A 13,810-nucleotide genomic window follows, 5' to 3' on the forward strand; every position below is an offset into this window, starting at 1 on the left:
ACCCATTTGCATCCCACTGCCTTCTTTCCTTTTGGTAAATCCACCAAGTCCCAAGTGTGATTCTCATCTAGTGCATGTATCTCCTCAAGCATTGCATTATACCATCCAGTGTGACTCAAGGCTTCCTTAACTGTCTTAGGAACAACGATAGAGTCTAGAGAAACAATCAAAGATCTAGACATAGAGGATAAATGACCATAGGAAACAAAATTAGCAATGGAGTATGGAGATTTGCAACTACGTGTACCTTTGCGAATAGCAATAGGGAGATCAAGATCTTCTGGAAGATCAGACGAATGAGGATCTGATGACAAAGGGACTGGTGCAGAACATGTATCAATGGCCTCTCGCCTCCTCGAGTAAACTTGTACAACCGGAGGTCTTACTACCGTAGATGGTGCAGGAGCTGATGGTACAGTATCCGATTGATCCTCAATAGATGATCTGAGAGATGGAGGGACAATATTTGATTCTTCTGTCAAAACACGGGTGACCTCATAGACTAACCACTCATCTTCCTCCCCTTGACTTGTAGAAATAGGAGGTGCATAAAAGAAAGGTGTAGTCTCTGAAAATACCACATCAGTTGATACCAAATATTTGCCAAGTTCAGCAGAATAACATCGATACCCCTTCTGAAGACGAGAATAACCCAAAAAAACGCACTTCAATGCCTTTGGATCCAACTTAGTGACAGATGGTCGAACATCTCGAACATAACAAGTGCTTCCAAATACCTTAGGTTCTACTGGAAATAGTGACTTGTTTGGAAACAGAACACTGTAAGGCACATTACCAGCAAGAACAGTGGATGGCATACGATTAATCAGAAAACAAGCCGTAGAGACTGCATCTGCCCAAAACTGTTTAGGAACCTTCATTTGGAACAAAAGTGCTCGAGTTGTCTCAAGTAGATGCCTATTCTTCCTCTCAGCAACTCCATTTTGAGAGGGTGTATCAACACATGAAGACTGGTGGAGAATACCGTGTTGTCTCATGTATGATTGAAATGATTCTGACATATATTCTTTAGCATTGTCACTCCTTAGAATACGTACCGAAGCATTGAATTGTGTTTTGACTTCAGCATAGAAGGCACAAAAGTGAGTAAACACTTCTGAGCGACTCTTCATGAAATAAATCCAAGTCATACGAGAAAAATCATCCACAAAAGTAATAAAATACTTATGCCCAGTTTTGGAAATGACAGGGCATGGTCCCCAAACATCAGAATGAACCAACTCAAAAGCTGACTCAGCCCGCTTATTAACCCTTGGACTTAATGAGCTGCGATGATGTTTTGCAAATCGACATGACTCACATTCTAATGAAGAAATATTTTGGAATTGCGGACAAAGCTTCTTTAGCAAAGGTAGAGATGGATGTCCCAATCGACAATGTGCTTCAAATGGAGACACAACACTAGAGCAGGCAACAAACTGAGGCCCCCATTCATCCAAAATATAGAGATCGTCAGATACATGTCCTTTACCAATAACCTGATTCGTCTTAAGATCACGAAACAAACAATGATCCGGAAAGAACGAAATATAACAATTAAGGTCTCTGGTAACTTTGCTAACAGAAATCAAATTGAAGGCCAACTTTGGTAGACTTAATACTGATGACAAGGTAATAGTGGAGGTTGGTTTAACAGTCCCATATCCATCACTGTTACAAGTTGATCCATCAGCTACAGTAACCGGAGAGGGAGCTTTGTGTGACTGAAAACTAGTAAAATGTTAGAATTACCGGTCATGTGATTTGAGGCACCTGAATCAATCACCCATTTATTTGAAGAGGTGATTAGACATGTTTTATCTGATTTAGTAAAGGCATTAACTGAGGTGGATTCCTTCAATAATTTCTGATATCGAGAGAATTCAGCAAACTCCTTTGAGGAAATCAAAATCATTTTATCAAACCTTTGAGTTCCCTGATTACAGTCAGTCATATTCCCAACAAAACGCTCACGGTACCAAAATGAATTGGTGGACAAACCAACAAGTCCCAAACAGACTATAATCCCAAAGAAAAGACAATACAATCACCAAAATAAAATGACTAACCAGATCTGACCGCACCAAGACCAATCTGGCCGAATAATCAGAAACGAAAGGGATGTTGGCCGGAAAAAACAACAATGTCTGAGAAGCCAACAGATTTTCTGGACAGCAACCCAAAAATTAGAAGGATGGACAGGTCGTCTTCTTTGATACTGCGTTTGAAAGTTTCGAGTTCCGACTAAATAACCTTATCGAAACAGCTCCAGAATGACTCAAGCTTCAGATTTGAGTTCACAAACAGATCTCCCACAAATATTCTTAGCACCCTTCTTGAATTTCCAGAATTTTGAAGCACCAGCTTCACTCGAGAAAGGCAGACAATCAAGCTTCAGATTTTAGAGTTTCAATCTGAACCCAGATGCCACAAAATGGATTCAGTACACTTAGACAATCAATTTCTCTAACACAGAAATGGTGTCCAGATTCAAAGGTGAAAGATAGAGCTCTCAACTACTTCCCCGAAGCCACAGTAGCTTCCGGCGAAGTCACAGTGACTTCCGGCAAAGCCAAATCCCAGCTTAGACAGTTGCTCTGATACCATGTAACTTATATTATATGGAGAATGACTTGTTCCTTTCTATTCATCAAGACAAGATACTTATACAAATACTATGCTTCTATGAAAGGAAAACTAATCAAAGTAAATCAACTAAGAATCTGCTCCTATAATTAAATTAGCTATATATGGAAGATATAATATTTACACCTATTATATTCTATAACAGTAATGAAACTCCAAAAGCATGAAATCCAATGAACCAGTAAGCACAAAGGTTTCACAAGTAACATTTGCTAAAACTTGGTTCCATTTCATTTAATTTTTCTACCTTTTTCTGTGAAATTTATGCAATTAAAATTAGCATATTCTAATGGACACCGTTTAGAGGTGTCATTAATCACCATGGACTAGGCGTTGACAAACTCATTGTCAACTGATTTCCCAGGCTGGGAAATATTTAGAAAAAATCTGTTATAGTGTCAACTGATAACTAGTCTGTGATGATAAATTTTCATATTATCATATGCAAGAAAATGTGTTTGACATATCTATGAATTGGGAATAACTAGGTATTGACTTCAGAGGCGGATTCAGGATTTAAGCTCATAGGTGTTTTCTTCTCACAATCTCTCACATGGAGTTATTATTTATACTAAATATATAAAAAGACGATGGGACATTCCTTACATAAAATTATGAACAAAATTAATGTTAAAAAATAGGCAAAAGTTTAGGGAAGGACCAAAAGTGCACCAATATTGCAAACATGAGGGACTATTAGTGCTCCATGTGAAAACTCAAGGATGACTTTGAGTCTTAACCCAAAGATGAGGGACTATTTTGGGCCTTCTCTCCAATTTTAGTGGATGCACACAGATTTATGCTCCGCATTGGGAGTAGTGGATATAGATGAACCCAATAACTTAAAGTTGCATCCACCTCTGAATGGCTTTTAAAATAGCCAGGTTTGAATAACTGTTGCACTATTGGTGTAGTTTGGCTAGTTAAATCATGTTATTTGTTTTATTTTAAGGTTACCCATGACAAAGCTTACATGTAGTTATCGTTTTCGTGTATTGATTATGTATATAGTTTTACAGCATTTCAGTAAAGTTTAACGAAAAGATACTCATTTCGATATGCATTAGAAGGAATCGTACAATAGATGGACAAGTAAAACTTGAAACCAAATTGAGTGGCTTCTAAAAGTACATGAAGGTAAATCTGATCTACTAACTAAGAAAGAGAAGTAAGATATCCTTATTGTTGTATGGAAAACTGATATGAAAATTAATCCTCCTCACTACTCTAAGGTAACTACAATTGGGCTCCTAACGAAGTGCTTGGATGAAGTCCATCTCAAGTATCCTTGAACAAAAGTGGCATTGATGGTTGAAGTACTTGATCGGCTAAATGTTACTTGATATGTTTTCTTCTGGTTCAACTCGGAGAAATTCAATAGAGGAGGGTCAACTCTCACATCAACTCCTTGTGGTGGCACAATCTCCACAACATAAGACAAGACAGCTTCACCAACATTAGTCACAGTCCTCGTATATGTTTGAGCTTCTAATCCAAGTGCAATTGAAAAGGAAGGATAATTTAGTTCTGCTTCAGGAATGGCTGATGAGCAGTTCACTTTTCTCAATACAAACATACTAACTGCTCTGTTTGAGTAGTTTAAGCCACATAAGTAAGGAACATAATCCTCAGGTTGAATGTCATAGATTAAGCCTGGATCACTTGCTCTTAACGGATTAACATGTCCTGCACCAGTGGCAAAGAAGTCATCAGGAACACCCCTTTCATCCTCAATTGGTTTTTCACCGAGGTTCACAAGATCAGCAGTCGTCATGATTGCTGATTTGATAGCAGCTGGAGACCAATCAGGGTGTGCACTCTTTACTAATGTTGCAATTCCAGATACATGAGGACAAGACATTGAGGTGCCAGATAAAAGGTTAAAAGTAGATTTTGTGTCGTTATTGTTCTCAATGGATTTTGGCCATGCAGCAAGAATGTTAACACCAGGACCAATAATATCTGGTTTCAAGATGCCAGGACTTGCCAAGTTTGGGCCTCTGCCTGAAAAGCCAGCAACTGCTGGAGCATGATCATCTCCAAATATGGTTCCCTTGAATAAAAATGTGGCCTGAGGTTTTGATGTTGAATTGATGTAGGCTTTGATCTTTAGTCCATCTGCATAGCTGACATGTGCTGCTGGAAGAACATGTGGATCAGCTAAGATAGTGAACCCCAAGGGTTCACTATTCATGAGTATCATTCCAGCACCTCCAGCATCCTTCACGAAACTTCCCTTGCCAATTCTAGTAATCTTACCACCAGATATACACAACACAACTTTTCCTTTGACATCAATATTCTTCAGTGACTCTGCATTGCAAAATGCAGCAGTCGGATCACTGATATTTGTTCCAGGAAAAATGAGTGGTAATGGGGTCTCGGAGAAGTCTTTGGGCTGGAAAGCTGACTCCCCATTAATTTCTTTGCCATCTCCAAGACGTATTGTCGCTCTTAGTTTTCTATCAGTAGTACTTGCACCAACAGTGAGAAGCCATGGAGCTCCATTAAACACAGAGCCTGGTATGGGACCTGCATTGCCAGCTGAGCAGCTGACGAGAATCCCCTTCTGCATAGCAGTAAATCCACCAAGTGCAACAACCTCTGACCAAAAATTGGTAGAATTTTTTCCAATGGAAAATGATAATACATCAACTCCATCCTCAATTGCAGCATCAATCGCAGCCAATATATCACTTTCAGAACAAATAAGACTAGCATTGCAGACTTTATACATGGCAACGTGTGCAAGCGGAGCCATACCAGATGCTGTGCCACTAGCCAGGCCTAAAAAGTTGGCCCCATCCACAAAATTTCCAGCAGCAGTGCTTGAAGTATGTGTACCATGACCATTTTCATCTAGTGGCGTCCCATTACCAAATTCATGGAAATATCTTGCTCCAATGAGTTTGTTGTTACACACCGTAAAGTTGAACTCACACTTGCCCTTCCACCTAGCAGGTGGAGGGGCCACTCCTTCATCATGGAAGGATGGATGATCAGGCGTTATTCCACTGTCTAAAACTCCAATTATCATACCTTTTCCATAATTTGATTTTTCCCAGAAGCCTAAGTTCTGGTGTAGCCCCAAGAAATTTGTACTATGAGTGGTTTGTGCATCCAGTAATTGTCGTGACCGGACTGATATAATCCCCTCCTTGTCTTGAAGTAATGTTACTTCTTCTGGTGTTAGCATTGCAGCAAAGCCATTGAGGACATTGCGATAGGAGTAAACCATACGCGAAGAGGAAGAATTGTCTGTGTTTGAGGGCAAAAATGAATGGTGCCAATCATGCAAATCTTCAAAATTAGAGAAAAATTGACTTTCATCAGGTAAGTCTAGATGTACAATGTAAATCTCTTTGTTCTTTTCATAACTTGCAAATATAACCAAGGATTGAAGGAAAAATATGGAAACAACACTTAGATAAACTAATGTTGGAGTCATGCTCTGTAAGTATGCTTCTGAACTCAATAATTTTCCTCTGCAAGAGAATATGTTAAACCACGTCTATTTATAATAGTGCAAAAGTTATTTTGACTTGAGGTACCTACGTCCACTTTTAATTGTCATGATTTTAGAGTCAAACGATAATAATTTTGATTAACATTTTACGATATATTTTTTCATCAATATGCAAAAGATGAGAATTTATAGTATTTTTCGTATAGTTTTTTGAATATTTAATTTTTTTGTTTAAAATATCGAATTAATGTAATCTAATTTAACTTTGAAAATTAGTCAAATTGACTTTTGTAAATTTTGGTTTCGTATAGTTTGAATTATTCATCAATTAGTGGATGTTGTTCTGGTGTTCTATTTAACGATAATTATTATATATTCTTTGTTTAGTAGTTACTTTTATTTATTTAGAAATTTGAGAAAGAAACTGGTTTTTAAATTATTATTGACGTTCCAATTGGATTAATTTAAAAATCCCTTTTGGGCTATGAAATAAACGCCCCATAAAGGCGTAGGCATCTGGAGCTTTTTGGGTTGTCAGCCGACTAGAAATTACTCCTATTTATTTTTTGTAAAAACCAATCATTTGCAGGCTGAAGACTTTTGTCACATATAATAATAACATACATATAAATGCTAAATGGACGAGTTGAATTGAATTGAGCAGATAAAAATAAGTTGAATTAATATTGAATGGATTATTAACCCGCTTAAAAGTAGTTTGACTAAAATAGGCTAAAATGCTCACCTAGCTTAGTTCTTACGGAGTTTTAATTACTTTATTTGTTCTTTTGTAATTTTTAGTATCTAATAAAACTAGTTTTTCTTTATTAGGACTATATATAACATATCAAATGAAAAAATATCTTTCTATAAATATTTTGATAAGATTTCTCATAAATCAACTTGGATTATATCTCACCTCAATTTTTGATGGATTGGACTGAAATGATCTCTACACACAAATGCATATTTTCCCATAATGACCCACCCAAATTTAGATGAATTGAATGAATTATATTTTTATTAGCTAATTTTATTACCTTTACACACAAATACATACTTCCCCATATGTCCAATCATCTGTAAGTTCCCTACCAATTGATTTGACTAAACATATTTTGCTAATATTAAGAGGAAAAATTACCTAATTTCACGATTTATGTTATCATATTTTTTAGAATTTCATACCATTTAAAAAAATTATAATTTTTTTTATTCTCTCCTATTTTCAAATACATCGGTCGGATACAATGTATTGAGACATACACGATGTATAGGAACGTTGAGTGATGTATCCGAAATCGAGACACGATGTATCGGGACGTTGAGCGATGTATCCAAAATCAGGACGCAATGTATCGCGAAGTTTTGGGATGTATCCGGATTTCACCAAATTTTAGGGATGTTTTGTAATTTGGAAAAGAGTAGGGATAAGATGTAATTAGCTCTTAACATTAAGGGATTTGTGTAAAAAGATTTTGGTAATTAAATTACCTAAATACACAACTTATTTTTTCATATTTTCTACTCTCTCCTATTCTCATATACATCACTTTACGTGATGTATTGGACATTGAATGATATATCCAAAACCGAGATGCAATGTACCGGGACATTGAGGGATATATCCAAAACCGAGATGCGATATGTGTAGAGGCATTTTGGGATGTATCCATATTCTATCAAATTTAAGGAATTTTTGTAATTTGAAATAGAATAGGGATGAAATGTAATTAACTCTTAACACAACTATAAAATTCAATTTTATTAAGCGAAATCTACCCAGTATACATACCAGTGTTTTAAAAGGCAGGTGCGTGAGGCGAGACATTTTACTTAGGGCGAGGCGTAATCCTCGAGACGTGGGGCGTAAGCCCTATGGATCTTTAAATTTTTAATTTACAATATAGTATAATAATACAAAATTATAAAAATACATCAAAGTTTGAAATTACAAACATGATTAATGAAAACTCATAGAAAATAAAACTTCTAACATGATTATACAAGTATAAATAATCTAATATCTTAACTTTTTAATAATAAAAGAGTCATTATTTCTAAAAACAATTTTTTATCATACTTTACAATTCACCCCTAAAAGAAAATAATCAATAAAACTTAGTAGTATTATAATAAAAACATCACTCCATCATGAATAAAATTACTTTCAAATAACTAAATAAAATATGATAACTTTGAGATTTATGACAAAACCATGAAGACCAATGATAAATGAAAAAGTAAAATTTCGTTATGTATTTTTAAAAGAAATGTTACGTAATGTATAATCACTTTCACAATATTATCAAATAGTAAAGATGTGATACTACAACTTGTTATTTGAGTTACTCTCAATCTTCTTATCTCTATAGATTAAAAAATTATGAAGTATCATTCATTTATTCAGGAATTATGAGGGTCAACAATGTTAACTAAAGATTTTAACGCATAATTTGTCTAAGATTTGTTCGGCGAGCCCCGATTGTTGGGATTTAGGCGTGCTTAGGGAGTACAGTCGGGCGCTTAGGGAATAATTCTTATAGAACTAAGCCTCACACTTGAGTTTCGGGGCGTTTTGCTAGAGTCCCGCCCCAGAGCGAGTCCTAACGGAGTCTTTTAAAACACTGAAACATACCATATGGGAAAGTCACTTAATTTAATATTATAGTCGTATCGTATTTAAATTTCACCCACTGACCATATTAAGTTTTTTTAATTCAATTTCATCAAAATTGAAATTCACTCTATAACATCATAAAATTATTAAAGAGAGTTACTGCAAGAAGAAAGGAAATTGTGTTATATAGTCAAGTTCAAATCTCAAGCAGGTATACATAATTATCTTCTAGAATTTATTGAGAAGGCTGATGGTGCTTTCACTAATCCAATATAACTGCAATGGGACTTCGAACAGAGTGCTTATCTGATGACCATTTCAAATATCCTTGCACAAACTTCGCGTTGCTGACAGTGCCAGGCGCTGAACGTTTAAAGGTTACTTGATAGGTTATCCTCTCTTTTACTTCAGAAAAGTGCAAACTGCTAGGACTCACAGTTATCTCAACTCCTTCTGGTGGTGAAATCTCCACAGTGTAAGTCGAATTAGCCTCACCGACATTAGTCACAGCCCTTGTATATTCCTGAGTCTCTGATCCAAGTTTGATCGAAAATGAAGGATAGTTTAGTTCTGCCTCGGGTATTCTAATTGTGCAATTCACCTTCTTTTGTAAGATTGCGCTAACTTGTTGATCTGTGTAGTTTAAGCCGCATAAATAAGGCACGTAATCATGAGGCTGGATGTCATAGATTAGACCAGGATCATTTGCACTCAACGGATTCACATGTCCTGCTCCAATTGCAAATATGTTAGCTGGTAAATGTCTTTCATCCTCGATTGGATTATTGCCAAGATTAACTAGACCAGCAGTGGTCATAATCGCGGACTTAATAGCAGCAGGAGACCAATCTGGATGAGCACTTTTAAGCAAAGCTGCAACTCCAGCAAGGTGAGGACAAGCCATGGATGTGCCAGAAATCATGTTAAACGTCAAGTTTGTATGAGTATTGTTTTCTATGGAGGTCGGCCAAGCTGCAAGGATATTGAATCCCGGGCCAATAATATCTGGTTTTAATATGCCCGGACTTGTTCTGCTTGGGCCTCTGGACGAAAAGAAAGCAACTGAAGGAGCATGTTTATTTCCAATTACAGTGCCCTTAAATAAAATACTGGCCATAGGGGTTGATGTAGAGTTTATATATGCTATGAGATCTTGTGCATCTGCATAGCTGATGCGTGTTGCTGGAAGAACATAATCGTGTGCAGGTATAGTGTAACCTTCAATATCTCCGTTCATTAGAATCATGCCAGCAGCACCGGCATCTTTCACAGGCTGTCCTTTTGCAATTGCTGTTGCGCCACCCACTCCACACAACACTAATTTTCCTTCAACATTTGTAAGTGATTCTGGACTACAAACAAAAGCACCAAAATAAGTGCTGTTCAATGCTGGGTAGACGATTGGTAGTAATGTTGGAGGGAAATCATTTGGTTGAGAAGTTGATTCACCATCATATTCTACGCCATTTCCAAGTGCCACAGTTGCCTTTATTTGTCTATCGATCGTGCTAGCACCAACAGTGAGAATCCAAGGGGCTTCATTAGATAAGGTAGCATTATCTGGACCCCCATTTCCAGCTGAGCAACTTACGAAAATTCCCTTTGCCATAGAACTAAATGCACCAAGTGCAATATTGTCATCCCAAAAAGGAGTAGAAATTCCACCAATAGAAATGGATATTACATCAACACCATCTTCAATTGCAGCATCCATCGCGGCTAACATGTCACTTTCGGAACACAGGCCACTTGGATTGCAAACTTTGTACATAGCCAAGTGAGCACGGGGTGCAATGCCAGCCGCTGTGCCATTAGCATTGCCAAACACATTCGCTCCATCAACAAAATTTCCAGCAGCAGTGCTTGAAGTATGTGTACCATGCCCATTTTCATCTAATGGTGTCCCATCTTCAACACTCAAAAAGTCTCTTGCTCCAATGAGTTTGTTGTTACATGCTGTGAAGTTAAACTCGCACTTCCCCTTCCACTTAGCAGGAGGAGGAGGCATTCCTTCATCGTCAAACGAAGGATGTTCTGGATAAATTCCAGTATCCAACAGACCAATAATCACACCCTCACCATAGTTAGACGTATTCCAGAAGCCTAAATTTTGGTGCAATCCTAAGAAGCTAGGACTGTGAGTTGTTTGTACTCGCAATACCCTTTGAGGTCTTATGGAAATAAAGCCATCTTTCGTTTCCAGTCCCTTCACTTCATCTGGTGATAATCTAGCCGCAAAACCATTGAAAACATTCCGATAGGAATATATTACACGCGAGGACACATTAGACAATAATGAATACTGGTGTGAGGCATGTAAATTATCAGATGATTCAACGCGAACAATATAGATTTCTGAATTGCTCTGCTGAGAAAGATGATCAGTAGCTAATATGATCGATAAATGAGAACTTACAACGAACAAGAGCGTAATCAGGAAAACCATCATCGCCATGTGTTTGGAATGGAGTAAAAAGTCCTCAGTAGAACTTTGTTTTATATAGTTTTTTTCAGCTGATATAACTATGTCCTACTTTAATTTTATTTGTCATGAACTTATTGATAGAACATTGGTAACTTCGGTAACTTTGGGTTACAACTCATCTTTTCATTGCATAGAAATACAAGTTTCCTAGTTAATAACAACCTAAGCCTTGTTTTGAAAATTTTAAAAGTATATACTTGTATTAGTTTTAAAGATGATTACTACATCTATTTTATGCACAGAGTAGACAACTGAGGAATTCATTTCTGCAGAATCTGATATTTACAAATTACAGCTATAGTGATAGTGTCATGCAAATTTTGAAATAAAAAATTTCACTGGGTAGATAAATCTATTGAATTACTAAGATATCCTTTAAAAGTTGATTAATCATTTTATTCTTTTATTAAAAGTAATCATAACTAAACTTAATTGAAAAGACTTTTCATCTCTCTATGTATAATTACACATACACTTCATTTAATATTTAAATGATACACATTAAGTTTTCTGTAATACCCAAAGAGTTACAAAATTTGAGAAGTCATATGTAATAATTTAATTAGCATACACCAAATTCTTATTGCTAATTATAGGAGTAATGTTTCTGATTTCTATTTTATATCATCTTCATTTCAATTTATTTATTCTATTTTTTTAAATTTATTTTAAAAAGAATATTTTTTAGAGATACATTAGTCCAAATAAATATTAACAATTAATATAATTGAATTAATTATTTAAGTTCAATAAATATCATTGTGCTAGTATATTTAATTGGGCTACAAATCATGAACCCACTTTTGTCAAGTCTAAGATGTCATTTTATCCCAAAAATTCAAATTAGTGGCACATGTCAAATGATGTGGAATGCCCAAATCAGATGAAGGAGCCAGTAAAATCATGCCACATATCAAGATGACATAGCATGCCTAGTCAAAACAAGGGTCAATGAAAACGTGTCACGTATGTATAAGCGATATGTTTCGACCAATCAAATATCATCATGTCACTTAAATCTGATTGGTCGAGAGAATTAAGCATGTCCTTGTCACAACTCATACATTCTACAACTACAAATAGGATTTCAAGAAAATCCAACAAAATTCTAACAAAAAAAAACAAAGAAAATACGTGAATTAAATGTCCTAAATTTTTCTTCAAGTTACAAACACTCAAGTGTCTTTATACAAGTTCTAAAAATCATCAAGATCAAGTTAAAAAATGATTGAATTATAATTTTATGGGGTAGTTTCCAAAATATAAAAAGACATGATAATTAACTAAGGAAAACATAATAAGAAAGGATAAAATTTGTAAACATGAAAGACTTCTAATTAGACTATCAATGAAGAAGGGACTAAACTGAAAATAACATAACTTTGTGGACTAAAAGTGTAGCACCAAGTCACCATCACAAGTAATGCCGGCAAAATGAATCCATATTTTGGTAACCAGTCCAATTCATTCATATTTTAATGGCTTGGGTGAGTGATTTTTTACATGGGTAAAATATGGGTTGATAACCATATTCAACCCATAAAAATATGGTAAAATATGGATTAGCCAAATGGATTAACCTTCTAACTTTTATTCACTCAAAATTCATGATATTACTAAAAATATTGTAACTTTCTTCCTTTTTATGTTCTTCTATAGAACTAATTATTTTTCTCTATAATTGAAAATGTGAAGTCTTTGGCCCTCCAAAAATATATATTTTAAATGTACATTTCTTTTGTTAATTATAATGATATTTTTTTATTTGTTTAATTTTATAATGGATAATAAATAATAGTGTAAAATAAGCAAATCATGTATTAGTATTGACATTGTTCAAAATGGCATTAAACATGTTTTAGTCCTAAAATGCAAATACATTTACTTTGAAATTAAATTTTTTTTTCCCTTGTTATTACATAAATTTATTTTATATAGAAAAGTTATAGGATTTTTTTTTTTACTTTTATGATACAATAAAATTAAATGAAGCATTTTCATCTAGAAAAAGCCTAAAATGTTTTCTCCATATTGAATTCTTAAGTAGAGTACTATTTACTCATGAAAATATGGTTACAAATATGGGTAAACTGATATTTTACCCAACCCATTTGTTACCCATATCAAAGAGCAACTTTCACATATAGCAAACATAAAATTCATATTTGTATGCTATAACAAAGTCGCTCCATAACAAACATAAATATGTATATTTCGTTATACATATACAAAAGAAAGCAGTTGTATAATCTGCTTTGGTATACATATACAAAAAAATCAATTGTATAAAGTGAGAGAGGCGAGTGAGCGAGCGAGATCTGGGAGAGTAGCGAGCAAGATCTGGGAGAGGGGAACAAAAATATATGTATATATACAATCTTCTCTCGCTTTATACAAACACAAACACACTTTATACACTTGCGTTTGTATAAAAAAACGAGAGAGGCGAGGGAGAGAACGAAAGTGGCGAGCGAGATTCACCAGGAGAGAGGTGAAATAGCAACAGTTTGCTATGAGGTACAATTAAATCAAACTATATTTATAGCATTTAATTTGAATTAATAGTTTGCTATTATATACAATTTTCCCTAAA

The 13,810-nt window shown here is 35.2% G+C and overlaps 2 protein-coding genes and 1 pseudogene across 2 annotated transcripts; all 3 read right to left on the minus strand.

The window, feature by feature from the left end:
- Positions 1 to 2,607, minus strand: part of LOC102583892 (subtilisin-like protease SBT1.1) — a 7,236-nt pseudogene extending 4,629 nt beyond the window's left edge.
- Positions 2,608 to 3,868: 1,261 nt separating this feature from the next.
- LOC102584207 (subtilisin-like protease SBT1.2) lies at positions 3,869 to 6,094 on the minus strand. The gene has a single exon (XM_006358084.1). The coding sequence runs from the start codon at positions 6,092 to 6,094 to the stop codon at positions 3,869 to 3,871; it is 2,226 nt and encodes a 741-aa protein (XP_006358146.1).
- A 2,849-nt stretch (positions 6,095 to 8,943) lies between these two features.
- LOC102584545 (subtilisin-like protease SBT1.2) lies at positions 8,944 to 11,187 on the minus strand. The gene has a single exon (XM_006358085.2). It carries the CDS (start codon positions 11,185 to 11,187, stop codon positions 8,995 to 8,997), a length of 2,193 nt encoding a protein of 730 aa, XP_006358147.1. The 3' UTR covers positions 8,944 to 8,994.
- Positions 11,188 to 13,810: the final 2,623 nt, after the last annotated feature.

The sequence above is a fragment of the Solanum tuberosum genome, unplaced genomic scaffold (genome assembly GCF_000226075.1).
Source record: "Solanum tuberosum cultivar DM 1-3 516 R44 unplaced genomic scaffold, SolTub_3.0 scf00265, whole genome shotgun sequence".
Classification (NCBI taxonomy): Eukaryota; Viridiplantae; Streptophyta; class Magnoliopsida; order Solanales; family Solanaceae; genus Solanum; species Solanum tuberosum.